Source organism: Paralichthys olivaceus, chromosome 3 (assembly GCF_024713975.1).
Source record: "Paralichthys olivaceus isolate ysfri-2021 chromosome 3, ASM2471397v2, whole genome shotgun sequence".
Taxonomy (NCBI): Eukaryota; Metazoa; Chordata; class Actinopteri; order Pleuronectiformes; family Paralichthyidae; genus Paralichthys; species Paralichthys olivaceus.
In genome coordinates, this window is record NC_091095.1 from 4,449,018 (window position 1) to 4,467,488 (window position 18,471).

Sequence of the window (18,471 nt, forward strand, 5' to 3'; positions counted from 1 at the left end):
TGGTGAGGAGGTAATACTGGGAGGAAGAGGGAACTTTCACACCTTCCGTAATCTTCAGATCTTTCAGGTAAATCCAAAATACCAGGATCAAAAAGTTCCTCAGACCAAGAAACCAAAGTTCAGTCTGACAGAGGTGGTTTCTGTCCAGATCAAACTGAACCATGGTTTGTTTTTTGGATGCAGGAAGTTGAGAAATCATTAAAACAATATAATGTTTGAACCATGACGTTCATTTGATGCATTCAAAGTATCGGTAGTACTGCGCCAGAAGTTGATGAAGTGAAGTTTTAAGCTGTTAACTATGCAGGGAAATAAAAATGCATTTCTTTATGTGCACCATGAGAATTTAACAGATATACAGAGCAACTGTTAATTCTCTCCTGAACCGTAAATCCTCATCGTGTTGGATTATTCCCTTAAATAGTCGAGAAACACAAAGAACAAATACTTAAATTCTGCTGTAATGAGGTAAAATCATGATGCATGACACCATACCGAGATGGAAAACTACATTTTCTACTTTTCTCCTGCTCCTGCCTGTAAATCCCACCCACGATGCAACGCACTGCGGAGACAGTGAAGAACAAATACCTGACATAAATATTTGGATGGCTGGTTTTCATTGCACCGTTTATATCTCGGCGTCAGCTCCTTTTCAATTCTTCCTATTTCCTGTTGTGATTATCTCTTATTCTACCTGTCAGACAAACACAGATTAGTGCTTCAGCGGAAACACATTAAACGTCTGCAGAGCGGAAAGGGTGACAGTCGATGCTTTATAGCCCGAGCTGCTGAAAGCTTCACTGGTGGGAGCTACTGTCAGAGTCCTGGTCTCTGTTTCTCACGGCAGGAGGTGCAGAGAAGAAGAAAGAGAGAACAATCTGTGTAAGCTCATTGGAAAAGCTTTACTCGAGCTCACATACACAAGAGCAAAGTGAGTCACTTAAAAAGCTCCGACCAACTCAAAGACAAAGTGTGGAAGTAAAGTTTTAAGAGTGACTTTTATTTCGTATTCATATATACAGCAGGTGTTGAAATGATGGATTTCAGCTGATTCTGGGTCTGTGCTTTGACACACGTCAACCGTCCACTCAGCCGAATCCGTCTCCTCACGATTTCACACATATGGCTCCGACAGCTCAGATTTCACAGAAGTTTCATATCATCCTCGTAGAAAAAGTTCTGCTTATAAATCAAGTCCAAAAAGTCAAGTTCGACTGGAACAAAGTTGTTTTTTTTAAATCTTACTATCGATTCTGCGTTTTTTTCCTTTTTAATAAATAATTTTATAACATTACAGCTTGGCAATCCAGACAACTCAACATTTACATTTTTTAATATTGGTAGATATTTACATCCTCAAAATACACAGCACCGATGACTCAAAATCCACTTTGAACACTTTTTCCAGTTTGTGTACAATATGTACAAACGGAAGGGGAATGAATAATGTCATGGATTGTTCTGTTTCTGACTTCCCATCGTCTTCATGCACTGGTACCAGTGACTGAGGGGCTCTGTGGGGTCTCGTAACGCACTGAGCGCTCCGTCCCCTGAGGTCAGTGGGGGTTCAGGGCTGCTTCTAAATGAAATACTCCTTCTGGTTTTCACTGGCAGCGCCCTGAGAGTCCGCCGGGCTGCTGAAGGGAAACTCCTGGCCATCATCGGGCTGCGCCGCTTTGACTTCTTGGTTTCGGTATGTCTCTTTTCTGCTGCAGATGAATCTGGCCATGATTGCCAACGCAGACACGGTGACAAATATCACGACGGCTATCACCCCTGTAAAAACACAGAAACACAGACATGAGCTGCTTGCAGAGTTTCTCCAGAGGAAGTGCATGGACGCAAATGTCCGAGTGAGAAACTCCGGAGTTTCTACAGACCGTCTCCGCCTGGCTCAAGAGAGATTCTGGTGATAAGAGCCAACGCTGGTGTCGATGTGCAAAAACATGTGATCTCCACAGCAGAAATTCTACGTCAGGTTCTGCCTCTGCTGAACACGTCTGAGCAGAGAATCTCCCGCTGCATTGTGGGCCAAATTCTCTGCAGTTCCTCCACAGGTCATGTTTGATGTATAGAGTTCTGATTTAACATCCCATGTATGTAATCTGGTCCGTCCACTTTGGATCAAAGTATTGGACATTTTAATTTGTTGGTTTGGCTCAGAAATCCCCTGAAGCCTAAACTTGTGTTTGCTGGTCGGAAAAAAAACAAACATACACGTCCACATGTGCATTTCCTTTTATTTCTGTGGCTTGATTCTTGATTTAAAAAGTAATTCACATGTAAAAGGCAACACCTTAAGATTGAATCAGACTATTTCGTTTCTTTTATTGTGCGCTAATTATTGAATCCACTGACACAGTCTAAACGTTGCAGCTCGGCATTGACGTCTCTTTGTGTATTGTTCTCAGACGATGTGGGTTTTGTCTCTCCTGACATTTTCCATCTGAATCTGAAATAGCTCACGACAAACAGTCCCATTTGTCTGGAAAAGTTAGAAAACGTCTTTGCAAAGTTTTGTTCCAGCTTTAAACAAACTCACGCACTTCGGTGCATTCGGTTTTAATTATAAAACCAAAGTAAATGTACGAGACAAAATACTGCAAGCCCGAGTTAACTAATGCACTTTTAAAATGGAAAAACCAAGGTTTTCTTGTGATGTGTGTGAATTCAGATCTCAGGTCTTGTAAACAAGCCACCACCTTTTTTTTTTTCCCTTTAGCCTCCAAACTATTCACTGAGCAAAAGTCATGAAAGGTTGCGGACGCACGCAGCCTTTGTTGACTGTGTCACAAATGTAGGTTCTGGACAAATATGTTATCGTAATGAAAATGTTCACATCAGTCGATATCGATAATCACAACGATAAATGTCAAAATATGTTTTTCAAACAAGTTTGTGTTAAAGTTCCTCACTGTGTGTGTGTGTGTGTGTGTGTGTGTGTGTGTGCATTTTCCATCATATGTTTCATTAGTCGTGGGACTGAATCCCTATGTTAATGAATGATGAATAATTAATTATGACAGTTTGTGGTCTCTCCCTCCCTCTCTCTCTCTCCCTCTCTCTCCCCTCTTTCCCACCCACATCTCCTCTCTAGCCCTTTTTCCCATATATTTAATTATATCAATATATTGTTTTTATTCTCTCCACTGAGTTGCACTGCATTACCTCCAATTAGAGCCGAGTCACTCCTGATAGCGTTGACTAAAGGTTGACCTGGATCCACCGAACCAGGTTGATCTGTAAAGGAAAACAGAGAGAGAAGCAGGAAGTCACATTAAAATAAATAAAGATAAGGGAAAGAGAAATCAAGTATGTTTGTCTGGATCTGTTGTGAGGACTTAAAAACCCAAATGATTGAGTCATTATGAATTCTTGAGTTACGGCCAAAAACACGTGTAACCGGGAGAAGGAGAAAGAAGGTATTTTTTATTTTGACCTTTCTAACTGTTGTTCTTTGAGTGCAAGTGTTTCTGAGAGTCGCCAAACCAAAAACCTGTTTTTGTGGGACCACAGAGACTTTAACCTTTGACCAAAATCGAATCGGTTAATCTCCCAGAGAACATTCGTGCCAAATTTGAAAGAAATTCCCCCGCAGTGTCTCGGAGATGTTGGGTCAGAGTGGGACATACAGAACAGAGACATGATGCCTCTGGTTACAGCTTTTCACCAGCGCTGAGGCATGAAAGAGAAGAAAGATGAGGTGGAGCAGTGAAAGGACAGACGAGGAGAAAGGTGGAGTGAGTGTAGGAACCATTAGTCAGCACAGACTTGTTGAAAGCAGTTGTCTGACTTCTCTCATCTTTGGTCGTACCATCAGTCTCCCTGCTTATTGAGGAGGATGTTTAACGAGCCGATAAAAAAGTGAAGTGAACGTCGCTAAGAATAATATTAAAGACATTCTCACAGTTTCCCACACGCTGAGAGGAGCGGGGGTGACTGTAAAACAGTATGTGATGTGAGTCGGCTCCTGGTACCTGACAAGGAGTGAGTGGTTTCTGCCGTATAGGACTTGGCTGGAGAGGAGGAGCCACAGCTCGACTGGACCAGTGGACCGGTGACGACGGCGTCCCCGTCAGGATGCAGCAGAGCGGCTTTCAGAGGACTGATGGAGTTGAAGCGAACAGCCGACAGACAGCCGGTGAAGCCGAGGGCGGCCAGCTCGGCCAGCTCCGCATCCAGCTCATCGGACTCTGCGAACAAAGTAGCGATGGAGTTAGTTGATGAAGTAGTTTGGCTGTACACGGATATTTGATCCTGCACTGAAACATAAGGTTAAAAGTTTGTGTGCATCAGGTGCATGAATAAAATCCTCAGTAAATGTCAGTGTGAAGTACAATTATTCCTCAAGAACAGTCGGATAACAGATCCCATCATTGTCAGTCATCTGCGTTATCACCACAGAGACACAGCACGGAGACAGTTTATCAGCTGTGTGGAGCAGCTGAGATTGAGTTTTAGATTGAATGTGATTCTCTGGGCAGCAGGAAATAACTTCACTTTGAATTAAACATCTCATACACGTGTACGTATATAACCTATAAGATTGAGACGGGAGACAGGACAGAGGTTAGAGCTGTGGTGGGATTTCTTTTTTTTTTTTTACCTCCATGTTTCACTTTTATATTAAATCAAAACACATGCAGAGAGTTTTTAATTTGAATGAAAAACAAATGTGCTTCTCCCATCATGCATGTCAACGGTGCTTAGAGTTAATTACTATTATATATCCAAGTATCCAAGTAAAAGTACAAAGGTATAAACATCAAAATAAACCCAAGGTACTCGAAGTGAAAGTACTTTGTAAAGCAGAATGGTCTGTTTCAGTATAATGAAGCCTATAAGATCAAATTGAATTATAAATACTTGGACAACAGCGTTGTTCTTTGGTGTTTGACGAATCGTTGACGTGGTTAATCTGAACAAAAAAAATATCAGAAGTAGTGTGGACAAGAAATTATATCACCTAAACAAATAAACAAAAACATTGAGAAAGGAAATCTAAAATACTCCAAAGTACTCAAGTAAAGTTACCTACAAGTAGCTCAAAACTGGACCTAAGTACAGTATTTGAGTAAATGTATTTACTTTCCTTCCTTGTGCTCTTGCTGATATATAAATATGTAAGAATATTGACAAAACATCTAGAAGATGGGACATAAGATCCCAGAAAGCCGAGTTTGAAAATAAAACATGGTCTGTCATTGTTATGAACGATAACTGGGAGTTAAACCTCCTTAAAAGAGCTCTGTGATTTTACCACGAAGTATGTGAGTGTTTGTGTGAACAGTCAAACGCTGACACCACCGGCCTTGAATCTCTGAACTGAAGAATTGTCCAGCTTCTCCCAGCTGCTGCCCCTAACATCCACCTCTGTGCACCACCATCCCTCCTCTCCTCCCTCTCTCCCTGTCAGTGTCTTAGTCTCTCCGTTCTTTCCTGGTCCATTAGTTAGGCTGATGGATGACAGGGCTGCCAGGGAGTGACAGTATATCAACTATCTTGCTGCCTCTCTGATTCGGATACTGATACGACTGCCTGGATCCTGTGGCTCCGAGGGAAGGCTGGGTCACACACGAACACGACCCGGGTCATCAATAAAAGAGCAGCGAGGGGCCTCACCAGAGCAAACAGCACCAGCAGCAATTTATATCCGATTCTCACATGTGCACGACGGAGAGCAGGAGACATTTCAACTTTTTTTGGGGTCAAAACTTTAGTGCCAAACTATGGAGCTACGAGTGGGCGGGGCTACACGTACAGTGTTGAGTCAACAAAATCAATAAAGACATAAATGGTTTCTCGTGCACGCCAGAACTCAAAATCCACTGACGCAGTGCAGAGGTCAGAAAGTAAGAAAGATGCAATCCTTGATTTTAGTGGAAGAAGAAGCAGAGAGGTTTATTTCTCTTCTTCACCAGGAGGGAGGAACTATTAGTATTAGTACTTTTTTACTTTACATAAAGCTGAATGTTTTCTGGTTCCTAAATCCTGAAACCTGAAACAAGTGAGTGAAAGAATATAAAAGGAGCAATCGTCTCAACGGGTTACAGCCGGTTCCCTGAGTGGACTCCAGTCGTACTCGTCCATCTGAAGTCCGCTGCTGCTCTATTGAATGAAACTAAATGAAAGAACACCAGAGGCAGACGGCCGCCCGCTCTGGTTCTGCTCCACGTTTCCTCCTCTTTAAAGTTTTTCTCTCCACAGTCGCCACAGTGCTGCTCGTTGTGGGAACGGTTGGGTTTCTCTATAATAACTTGACCTTACCACATCATGTTGAGAACCTTCAGATGATGTATGTTGGCATTTGGTGTTGCACAAAAACAATGTTAGTTCCAGTTACTGCGGGGACATAATTAAAGTGTCCAGCATCACTGATCTCAGTTGGTGAAATCTGATACTCACTGTTAGTTCAGTTCAGTGAGAACAGCTGATAAATGATACAGTAACTAACTCAGTGAGATTTATTATCGTCACATCCCTGCTCCCTTCTCAAATTTCGAGTAGTTTTTAATGAAGAACCTCATTTGACACCCGACCCCATCTCAGCCCCACATATTAACCTCTGACCATTTATTGTTGGTTTGTTTGACTGCGCAAAAAAAAAAAACACTGAATGAATGAATAAATTGTGGAGCAGATAAAGATGGAGGAGCTGATTGTGAAATATTTAAGTTGAATATTTAAAATGTTCACCGATTTCATGAATGCATGGGTTTAGATGTAAATACTCATGCACAGTAAGGAGCCTCACATCTGTGAGGATTTGCAATTTGGTGCAGATCCAAACAAAAATCTGAATCCGGTGAGTTTAAACGTGGTTTAGGATGTGATAGGATTGTTTCGCTGTTGTGTGATAACAAACCTGTTACTGCCACCAAAGTGAAGCTGAGGAAACATGGATGCAGAAGGAATTCAACAGTTTATATTTCTGAACGATGTTTAAATGAAAGTGACGGCTTTGTAATAGAGAATTTAAACCAAGTGGGAGTTTTATTCTCGTTTTGTCTCTGAGGAAAACGTCCTGACAGAAAAACGCAGCCCCCACACATTCCTCTCTCTTTTAAAGAAGTTGTGAGCATCACTTGAGTGAAGGGGGATTCCGTCATGCAGACAAAGGTTGAACTGTACCGCCTGACTTCCTGGTTAAGTCTGACCCCGCGCTCTGCAGCGGAGACTCATTGGTTGTTATGCTGAATCGCAGGGTGCTGACTTCAATTTTCTGAGTAATTTGTTCTTTTCAATCTCTCCTCATTACCATACAAAGTGAAGGAGCTTTTCTCCAGTTATTACCAATACAGCTGCCTGGAGCCGCGCTCCGCCACACAGACTTATATAGAGACTGTATTACTCCACGCTTCCATAACACAGATAAAAGTTCACTGGCATTTACTTCAGTCTGAACTCCTGCGTTAATGTAAAAAAACAAAACAACACAGCCACTCATACGTCTGTAAATGTACCTAATGCCTCATAACTGCGACTTAAGTGGGTGCCTTCACCTTTAGTCTGTTCTAGTGTTGTTCATATTTCACATCTCCACTGTAAAGTAGCATGAAAACCTGAATATGCATATCAACTTGTTTTAAAAGGCAGCACAGCTGTTGCACTGGCTGCACCGCTCCCTCTGGTCCACTCATCGTGATGAGCATGAAACAGCAGGAACGCTCCAGAAGCTGTGTTTTGTACCATGAGGCCAAACACCTGGTTTTAAATGAGTCTGTCTAAGTGCTGGAGTTGGCACCGAGAGCTTCTCTTACCCTGGACTCTGCCCAGAATGAGCGACTTCATGCTGCTGAATTCCACATCGGACGACAGGTTGAAGTCCTCCCTGGCATTCTGGTCAATCTGAAAGAAGAATGTATTTCATATGTGTAAGTGTAGAGGTGAGACAGCAAACACCGACAGACACAAACTGTAGAGAGCTTTATGTTCAGAATCTTGTCTTCAACGTTACACAAATGTAACCTGTGTTACGTGAACAGTGAAAAGTGTATCATAATAGAATCTGATTATTTATTTCATAGTTTCTGAGAATGTCTGCTTGTGGTGATTCGTGTGACACAGTGTGAATTATCTGTTGTGTGCGTTCACCTGCACGGACACAGCGTCTGCCAGTCTCCTGACGGTCACTGTGTGCAGACGTCCATCAGCCAAGTTCATAACTCTGCTGCCCAACACCTCCACATCTCTGCTGCTGTGCAGCTTGTACCTCAGCTCCAGCTCATCTTCACAAGACAACAAAAAACACTCTTACTCAAGAGCTTCATTTAAAAATATCCACTGTCATGGTTTATACTTAAACCTGAAGTATAGACGTGAGGGGCCATTCTATTATTTTACATCTATCGCACGAAGATTTACTGTAAGGTTGAGGAGATCGAGCTTTATTTATCCCTGTGGATTTAAAGTTTTACAAATAACTTTTAAATGTAAAATGCTATAAACTATGGTGAGTGAGACTTCTCACACAAGTGCATTAATAAAACACAAAAGTGACAGCACAACTACAACCACCACAAAAGTTCTACATTCCAATTTTCCATGAATGAACTTGTATAAGACGTCTCGGCCTCGATAGTAGACAGTAAAAAAAAGTTAAATATCAATCTGATCTAATCCATTCAAGACATTTATTCACTCCTTTACAGAAAAAAAATCAAATTTCATGCAGATGCGCGAGTGTTCCGAGATACCAGCTGCCAAATTAAAAAGCTAAAAACCATTTAATATCGCTTGGAAGAATATTTTATCTCCATGAATAACACTTCATTGTATAAAATTAAATTCCCAATCTTTCCCTGTGTTAAACTTCATAAATGTCACAGATGAGATAGCTTGAACCTGCAGATTTTACAGATGAGCAGAAATGATTGGGAATAAAAAATAGTAAAATAATCCCCTTTTGTAATTAATAACTGACTCAAAAGAGCAGATCTTGATGAAAATTAAAGCAGTGGTGGAGAGGGCAGAGGGTTTTTTCAGGCTCAGCGAGATACTGAGATACTGAAATGACTCTGTGTGCAGCAGCAGAGGCTTTTGTTACTGCAGCAGCTAAAAGAGAGAAACATGAGAAAAACCTTGTTGAAGCGACCGTGTGAAACCTCTCACTGGGATTTCATTAGATACTTCAGCTAAAGTGCAGATACCTGATGATGAAATCATCTGTTACTCAAAACCTGCAATCCCTTAGCTTTCGAAATTCAAGATTTGAATCTACTCATTGCACAAATATCACGACTAGAAAGTCACGGAATTCAGTTGATAACGGTTCCACATTGAACCAGGTAGGATAAACAAGAAGTTTTCGAACTTCACTTCGTCAACTAAAAAGCTCTGCAGACAGTAAAAAAAGTGTTTCAGGACGACTCACTAATGACAGGGAATAATTCTGAAGTGGATTCCAGAGCATCAACACAGGACAAGCAAACAGCCCATCATTAATTCAATAAAAAGCACATTTCTCCTACTGGCCTTTAGAAAACCTCTAAATAGGTTTTTGCTAGTTTGCGCCTTCATGATGAAAGAATTTGTTAAACTACAAAACAAAGCTCTTGTTATAAATAACCGGTTATTCAGCTCGAGTATATTTACAAGTTCCAGACACTGGATAACTGCTAATCCTGTTCTGCAACAACAGAGAGCTGGAATCGCTCCCTGCCGACCGGAGCTATGTGAAGCTCTACAGTGAAATGAGTGATTAAAATGTGAACACAATTAATAGTCACAATGGCAAGAACACGGCGGAAAATGCTGAAAAGAATTATCACTTTATAACGACTGAAACAAATGTTTTCTATGAAGCCACACTGGGCTGAAGAACCGGGGGAGTCAACGAAGCGTGACACAGGGATTCCAGAGGGACGAGGAAAGTAATTGGAGGGAAGAAAACAACAAGAGTTGCCGCAAATCTAATTGCGTGTTCTCACCGTGTTCGTTGATCAGCAGCGCCAGGTATTCCTTGTAGAAAGAGTGGACGTAGAGCAGCAGAGCCGGACTCTGTAGCGTCCTGAAGCTCAGAGAGATGTTTTCCCCTCTCAGCGTCATGTCAGAGAAGATGGACGGAGACGGAGCGCTGCTGTTGCCGCTCAGCTCGTACGGCTCCTTGAGGACGAAGGCGATGGACATTGTGGACTTGAAGCTGGCAGAGACCTCTGAAAGTTAAAAGGTTTGACAGTCAGTCGTCTCCGATAAAATACGTCCAAACTGGTCGTGTAATTTCTAGAGAAGAAAGTGGACAGCTTGTATCCTGCGTGTCATATGGAGGTGGATGATGTGCAGAGTTGAGGACACTCGTGGATGTCAGATTTCACATTATGTGATTTGACAGGTTTGAAAAAAAAACTGGGTGACATCACATTTTTTTGCAATTTGCTTCTGCTGATTAGTTGTGTACAAATATTGTTTAGGAGACAGAGGACGACTCGGGAAACAGCTGTTATCGTTAGTATTTGTCTCATTGTCTCGTGTCTCTTTAACTCAGCAATGTCTTAAAACTGGACAACAAAAGAGATTAGTTAAATCTGGTAGACCTACATGAAAGTACTCCCCTTGTCTTTTGACTAACCTGTCTTGCAGTCATCGTAGGTACAGACCAGGAGCTGCAGTTAACGCTCATTTTAAACTAAGTATAGTCTAGTGTGCAGTGAGTGCAGACAAATGGGAAGTCAGTGAGTTTGACAGGTGAGTGTTTCTAAAACAGTTGATCCTCTGGGATTTTTCATGCTCAACAGTAGTTCACTCAGGTTGTTGCCAAAAACAAAACAAAAAAAAGAAACATCACGGACAGAAACGTCCTGAACGGATGAAAAGTCCAGTGCATGTCTCCTCAGAGTGGGAAAATCTTCAGGACAAACAGAACTGGAGCAGAGGGAGGTTGTTGCACTGAGCTTGTTGTCGCTCTGCAGCTCATCGATTTTACATTGAAGGATGTCAGACACAGCAGCTGGTTCCACAATAAACAGTGAACCAAATATGTCCAGCTGCTTTTTATTTTCTATTCATGTCCTGGAACCTCTCACCAACCGCCTGCAGTTTTCCAAACGCACCAGAAGCTCACCAGATAGCAGCACAGCGAGAAAACACACAGTTCTACCCCCTCTGCAGCTGCACTTTCCTTATCTTGCTTGTACAATATCACTTATCCACTTTGCAACAGTTCTTCAAGACAAACAGACACATAGGAGAATGTTTAAATTGTCCAGTGCAGCAGTTTTAACAAACTCTCCTTCTGAATTAGGTTTAACTCGCATAAAATCTGCCCATTGTCTAAATACGTCACGTTAAAGCTGCAACGTGAAACTGTATTTCTCCCAAATTACTGTATTCTCACATTGGCTCGCTCAGACATCTTCTGGAAACTGTCCTGGATAAAATACCCAGACATTTGGTTTCTCACATTAATCTGGAGAAACTCTGGATGGAACAGACAGTGAAATGCATTAAACAGCAGAAGAGGCTGCGGCACCTTTATGACAGAAGGCTCCAGTGAAGGCGGACGGACCACAGTCACAAGAGAAGCCGTTAGTTTTCTCCACACAGCGACCCTGGTTCTGGCAGAGAGAGCCGTAGCTGCTGCAGTGACCCGGGCAGCCGGGTCGGACCCCGGGGGTGATCTTCGCCCTCTCCTCCAGGTCCAGAGTGACGCCGTTCAGCTGCAGAGAGCGGATGCAGCCGCGGAAACCTTTCTGTCTGGACGCGGTGCCTCCTGTCAACACACGAAACACAGAACGCTGGCTCATATGTTCTTATTGTATTCAGTGTTGCCAGAGAACAGACAGCAATCCTGCTCCGTAGTATTTATACTGTGTACACCATGTACCATTAAGTTTCCACTTGATCTCTGCAGGATCGTCAGATTTTATGTTCTTTCTTCTTTGCCCGTCTGATCGATTCTGATCTTGAACTCTGCCTCAGTTTTATGAATGTTGCCTTCAACTTTTTATGTGTGGCTTTTTCAAGACTTTGCTTTCACATCAGTCTCTTTTAGTCCCATTTACAAGACGTTTCTCACAGAGCTGAGTGAATTTTAATTTGAAAAGGTAAATAAAATTTCAGTTATGTTGTAATAAAACCAAATCAATCCTAAGCCTATTGCACTGATCTAAATGATGTGATGATGAGTTTATACTGAAGGAGAAGGAGTAGCTTGTTTAGCTGCCTATAAATAAATTCCCATTGTGTCTCTGTACGACTGTAAATCTGTAATTGTTTGTCTACTCTGCTGTAAAGTATGATTTGTCAGTGCAGCACAACAAGGCCACGACTCTGCTTCAGAGCTGAGACACTGCCTGTTACTCTGCAGGCTGCTCACAGACTAACTGTGTGTCTGATGTTCATCCAGACCAGAGCGAGAATCTCTTCCTCCATTCACCTGACATTTAACACTCTAGCCTCACTCTGCTCACAGGGTCTAAACTCAACTAAATTTCATTTTTCATTACGCTGCGAGCTCACCACATCTTATTTTGTATCCATGCACTGCAGTTTTTATTGTTCTGGCAGACTGGAATTGTCCGGGTATTACTCTCACAGTTTGAGTCTGGAAAAGAGCTTATCATGCAACGAAATCACAAACTTCTGTGAGACTCTGTTGTCTCCTTCTGCAGCAACAGTTACAAAACGCTAAAGAAACATTATGAGCGTGGGTGTAGTGACACCAGATCATTAGAGTGATGTGTCCTCCAAGTGAGGGAAATAAATATTTGCAAAATGTGGTTAAAATCCACTCATAATACATCATCACCAGCTAAAAAGTTGTTGTATTGATTGATTCACAAAGTCAATGAATGCATTTAATAACAAGCAAGAAAAAAGCCCAGGTTAAAAGTTGCCAGGAGCTAATGGCAGCAATTTAGCAGTGCAGTGAATTAAATGTATTATTAGCTTGTACAGAGATGTGTCACAGTGTGCACGTAAAACCAATGCCTTCCCTTAGCCATAAATTAATATGAGCCAGAATCGTGTCATAAAGATTCACCCAAGGCAATATTATGGTTTATTAACAGATTTTCAGGAGCATATGATTCCATTCTCCAAAACAAGTGTAAAGGAATCCATGTGCATATGGCTTTGGTGTAAAACACAAACATCCTCTTCTCTATTTCGAAATCCCATCATAATTTCAATCCAACGTTTAAATCCCTCTGCTTTGCCAGAGTCCTGCCCATATTAGGAGAACACTTCCTTAAAGCCGTTCAGGAGGACGATTATTAGCCGGACACAACTGGCCAATCAACGGCCTCCTCCATCTCTCCACGGCCGTGACTATTTGTCTGTCGATGTTTGTTTTTTGCTCTTCAAAAATGTGTGTTTGACGGATAAGGAGCAAAGCAGCTAAACAGAATCATGAAAATCTGAGGAAGAGATGAAGTAAATGAGTCTGAATTGACAGGGAGATGTCCTCCATGTTAGTGAAGAGGTTGATGGGATCAAACATTTAAAAAAGCACACGTCGAATAAAACTTTCTCAAAGATGGTTTCTGTCATTTTAGGAAGTGATGTAGGTTTAAATGTATTTTTTTAAATTAGTAAATTGATGATATGGGGTGAGACGTAATGATTGTGAGCTGAGACTGACTTGCAATTGGTCTAGCATGTGCATGTGCAGAACCTCAATACTATGCACAGACTCCAAATGACAATAAAGCGCAACATGGCGACGCCCGTATCTGGGATATGTCAGCTTCACTTTCGTACAACGAGAGGAAGTGGAGATGGAGTCCATCATTACTCTCTCAACAGCATGATTAATCTTTATTTTCACCATAACCTCAAACAAACCCTGACTACTGTACATTTTGAGGCACTTGGAAACACACACTCTCTAACAATTTCACACTGTTGCTCCTCACCTATGAATAACTGACTGTTCAGCTGCAGATGAATGTGCCCGTCAGCAGGAGCCTCCTGCGTGGCGGCCGGGAACTCATCGACCCGAAGTGACGCCTCCTTCACATTTCGCTCGGCTCTCACGCTGTGCCACCGATCGTCGTTCAGCGGGACGCTCGTCTTCACTCGCACCTCCAGTGGACCGTTGCCAACGTCGAAGGAGAAGACGACCTCGGAGGAGGCTGGGGAGGCAGACGATGGAGATAATGAGATAAAGGGCGGAAACACTAAAGGGGTGGTTAGACACAGGCTGTGCGGCGGTTTGGATGACTGGGTGACTGTCACAGCAGCAGAAAGAGTTTGACTTGTTCTGTTGAATTCTAACTGACTGATTAACAAACCTGACGTGACACTGAGATAATTGTGTCCTCTGATGAGGAAGACACTAAACTTCTAAAGGTGCCACAGCTCCGTCTCTACACTGAGACAAAGAGACTTTAAACAAACCGTCGCGAGGCCGTGTGTAATCATTCAGTCACACTCCATCATGTTTTCTGATGTTTCCAGTGATGTGTGAGAAAACAGAGGTGTGAAGACTCAGGGGAATGACATTATCTCACTTTGTGAAATGTTAAAGAATATCCTAGTTGTAAGTACGTGACTGATTTTTAATTAAAAAAATTTAAATGTGAGAAAATTCAGAGAAAAAACGAATTTCTTCAGTTTGGCTCCAGAGTGAAGCCATATTTCAATAAACCCATTGTGTCCTTTCATCATCATCATATGTTGTGAGAAGTGTGAAGAGTCTCACTCCCACCCGTCCATCTGTTGGCAGGACGGACAGACAGATGGACCAAGATCTGAGATGATTCAGAGACCAGTGCAGGGCAGGAAAGAAAGACTGCAACATGTGTGTGTGTGTGTGTGTTCTTAGATTAGACAATTGTGCGGTACCAGCTGTGTCGTTGTTACATTCTTCATTCACATCGCCGACACACAAGCAACTTTATTTCAGTCGCTGTTAACTTCAGGTCTAACTAATGTTTGAGTTTCTCATTTGGATGCAGTTGTGCAGGAAAATACAACATTTAGTGGCCAAAGAGTAAAATTTTAACGTTTGTATACTTTCTCCACCTTTTCGATTCATCACATAAAAAGAAAACACTCAACTCTTTTTGCAGCTCAGTATTTAAAGACATGGAGTATTTCTGATATTTTTCAACCTGGGCCCTATGATTGTAAATTTGGACGTGAAAATGAATGGTACTTACATGTCTTATGGGGCATATGTGACAGTCCATGAAATTTCCACTAAAACTGCTTTTTTTTGCCCAATAAAGGCTCAAACTGTTAATTTGCTGGCAATGTAACAAGAATGTCTCCAGCACAACCCTGTTGATCAGACGGGGGAAAACCTCGGACGTGCTCAAACAGAGTTGTTTAGTGCGTGTGGACAATTTAAGACCATCAAACGGGGCCCCCCCTTTACAGCACAGTATTTCTTCCATTGTGGGCAGAGGCTCACAGAACCGACAGGAACAACAGCAATGTCCAGAGCTTTGCAACCATGGAGCAACAGATTGACTCCTCTGCAGTTTGAAGGAGTCTTGGTCAAACGCTTCATCGACGTTGTCCACATCAGAACATTTTCACCCACGATCATTTCTCTCAGTAAAATCCCAGCTCCTGTCTCCAACCCTCTCCTTCATTCATGTTTCCACCTCCATCTTCCTGCAACAACCCATGAAGGAGACGTGTAAAGATCTCTGACATTCTTCTTTGTTGCCAGATATTTAGCAAAGACCCAGAATAACGATTTGAGCCCTTAAACACTTTTAGTAGATATTTAGTGGACCGTCGCAGTTGCCCCATAAGATTACATGGTAGCCACTGCTGCCGTGTCACAGCGTCTGGCCGAGACAATCTACTGGACAGATTGTAAAAGTAAAATGCCCTAGATGGACAAAAACTCCAAACCTAATCTAGATTTTCAGTCACAACGATTACACTGGTAAATGGAGAGAGGTGAGCTGAAGGCCACACAGAGTTTGTTCATCCTTCACAACACTGCCAGTGTGCCTACGCTCCACCTTTAGAGATGAAGTCAGGGACATATGTGTGTGAAGAAAACACAATCCCTCACGGACAAAGCCGTCAGTGGAGGGAAAGCTGCACCCACATGGGACTGTGGTGCTCTGAGAGAGAAAGACCCAGAGGAATAAGTTAATAAAGCAGCTGCTCTCTGGCCTCCAGTCAAGTCAAGCAGCACTATTAATGATAGCGTCACCTCAACACCAGCTGTCATAATACCAGCAGAGATAACAAAGCCAACTAGAAGGGACACCTTGAATCCTGATGTCTGAACATGATCGTGTGAGAGAGAGACAGGGAGACATTAGAAAGACATAACACCTTAGTCCCCACAAATCATCTGTCAAAGAGTGGGGCCAGTAATCTTTCTTCTATCTGCACCAAACAATCAACAGGAAAGAGCTTGAAAGATTAGCCAAATGTTTTCTGCTCCTGTGGAGAAACGTCTGACTCGTGACAAAAGAAACTAGTCAGACTTTAAACAGTGGATAGCGAACAGAAGACAGAGTCTTGGGCCTGATATCCACTGTCTACACCGGACGCCACAAAATATTGGCTGTTGCCCCCAGAGGGGAAATCAACATCAGACGATAGCCGAGCGGCTCAGAGACTAATATTTGACTGACCCAATAAGCATCCACCCTGACACAAACAACAGGTATCCAGCAATGTCCGAACCATGTCTGCAGGTTGTATTATTGCTAAGATAATAATGGAAAGATCAGGAAATATTGATTTGGAAATGCGGAGGTGTCCTTCAACCCCTGAGGGTTAAGAACTTCACCAGGTAATTTGTGTTTTCAAAAAAATTCAATAACCTCGACAGTTTTTGATGCAAAAGTTTAACTTCAGGAGAACGTTGTTGCCTATTTAACAGGAAAGTGTATTTGGTGATTTGGTTGTTTTTCTTGGTACGACATCCTCCCACTAACTGGTGTTTAGAACAAATCAAGGAACCTGGTGATGACAATAATCCTATATTCACACTTACAGCGGAGTTCGATGCGGATGAAGTCCTTGATGCCCAGATTTTCCAGGAAGACCCCAGAGGAGGACGTGGTTTTAAACAGAAAGGAGATGTCTGCATTCAGCTCGCCGTGGAAGGTGGGGAAGTGCAGGTAAGACGTCTCCTTATTGAAAAATGCAGCATTCCAGAAGTTCTCTGCCAGACAAAAAAAAAAAAAAAAGCAAACAAACAACTAATGTCCCTCTTTATTTTGTGTTTTGTGATATATCGCTTAGGAACAAAGCTTATTAAAATACAGCTCATTTTGATACTGGATAATGAAAATCGTGTTATAAACAAATTAACCAACTGTTCAGTTAATTAGAAAAGAACAAAAGCATAACTCCAGCTGTGTCGTCTCATTTATGTTGATTTACTTTGTAGGAAGTTTATATTTATATATTTATTTTTTACTTGTTGAACAGAAGACTGAAATCAGAGGCAATTATCACTAGGCTGAGTTAATTATATATCTTTTCATCATAAGTTGTTGTTAAAGAGCATAAATGGAGTCATACTTTAGCTATTGATTTCCCAATTAGCAAATATATTTGCAGTCATTAACCTACATTTGTTTGTTTTGCCGTATTTCTGCTTGGTTTTTAATATCTCTATTAAATCCCGAATAAATTGTCATTTACAGATCACAGAGACATTAACTAGGACTAATTGAGTATTTGTACCATTGTATCATTTTAAGGATTAATTACTTAAATTACTGAAAAGTTTCCTTTTTACTGTCAACCTATTCAAAAGAACTTAAAAAAATGGCTTTCAAATATTTCAAAGAAGTAAAGAAATGACCCCTGACTGAAATGAACTCACTGTCTCCATGACAACGGAGCGGTCCCACCCTGTAGGCTGCCTCCGACCCGGGCCGCTGGACGTCACCGAGCACCAGAGACCTCACCGGAAGAGACTCCTTATGGGTGAGGACGCCTGAGTCGTTGGTCCTGGAAGCAGAGGAGGAGGAGGAGGAAAGAATTAGCCGACGAAGAAGGAGGAGATCAAAGAGAAGAGAAAAAAAGGAGGCAGAAGGGGGGAAAATATAGCGAGAAGAGACAAGAGCAGGAAAAGGAGAATGACATGAAGTAGAAAGAGGTGAAGGAGAAAGAAAAGGGGAAGGATGAGCAGAGCAAGAGGAGAATGAGGAAGACCAGAGGAAGATGAGGAGAAAAAACAAGAGAGATTAGGTATCAAGGGATTAGCTGATGATGAAGGATTTGGAGGAAGACAAGGTAGAGAAAAAGAAGGAGGAGAGAGGAAGCTGTAAAACAAGGTGAAGGCGAAGACAAAGGTGAAGAAGAGGGCATCAACTTTAGCGAGCTGAGTAGTCAGAACGGGTGAAACAGCTGAACCCACACTACAAAGAGTCTGGGCTGACTCAACGTGTCTGCGACGATGTTTTGTGGAAGCGTTTTTATGAAGAAACGTCGGCTGAACGACTGATCTGCAAACACGCTCAGCTCCGCGGTGTTTCACCTTCCAGCAGCTTTTGTTTCTGCAAATTTTTAACAAGAAATAAATCTGGGCCTGTCGGC

At 42.1% G+C, this 18,471-nt stretch overlaps 1 protein-coding gene across 1 annotated transcript in view; it reads right to left on the reverse strand.

Moving 5' to 3' along the window:
• Window positions 1-982: 982 nt before the first annotated feature.
• LOC109636574 (contactin-associated protein-like 4) overlaps window positions 983-18,471 on the reverse strand; it is a 63,919-nt gene continuing 46,430 nt past the window's right edge. The window contains exons 15-24 of the mRNA XM_020098344.2: window positions 17,756-17,883; window positions 16,916-17,086; window positions 13,857-14,075; window positions 11,471-11,710; window positions 9,933-10,157; window positions 8,098-8,231; window positions 7,764-7,851; window positions 3,981-4,196; window positions 3,172-3,243; window positions 983-1,779 (exon numbers count right to left, since the gene is read on the reverse strand). Of these exons, the coding sequence (XP_019953903.2) occupies window positions 1,583-1,779; window positions 3,172-3,243; window positions 3,981-4,196; window positions 7,764-7,851; window positions 8,098-8,231; window positions 9,933-10,157; window positions 11,471-11,710; window positions 13,857-14,075; window positions 16,916-17,086; window positions 17,756-17,883 (1,690 nt within the window). The 3' untranslated portion in view covers window positions 983-1,582. The remainder of the gene's footprint in view (window positions 1,780-3,171; window positions 3,244-3,980; window positions 4,197-7,763; window positions 7,852-8,097; window positions 8,232-9,932; window positions 10,158-11,470; window positions 11,711-13,856; window positions 14,076-16,915; window positions 17,087-17,755; window positions 17,884-18,471) is intronic.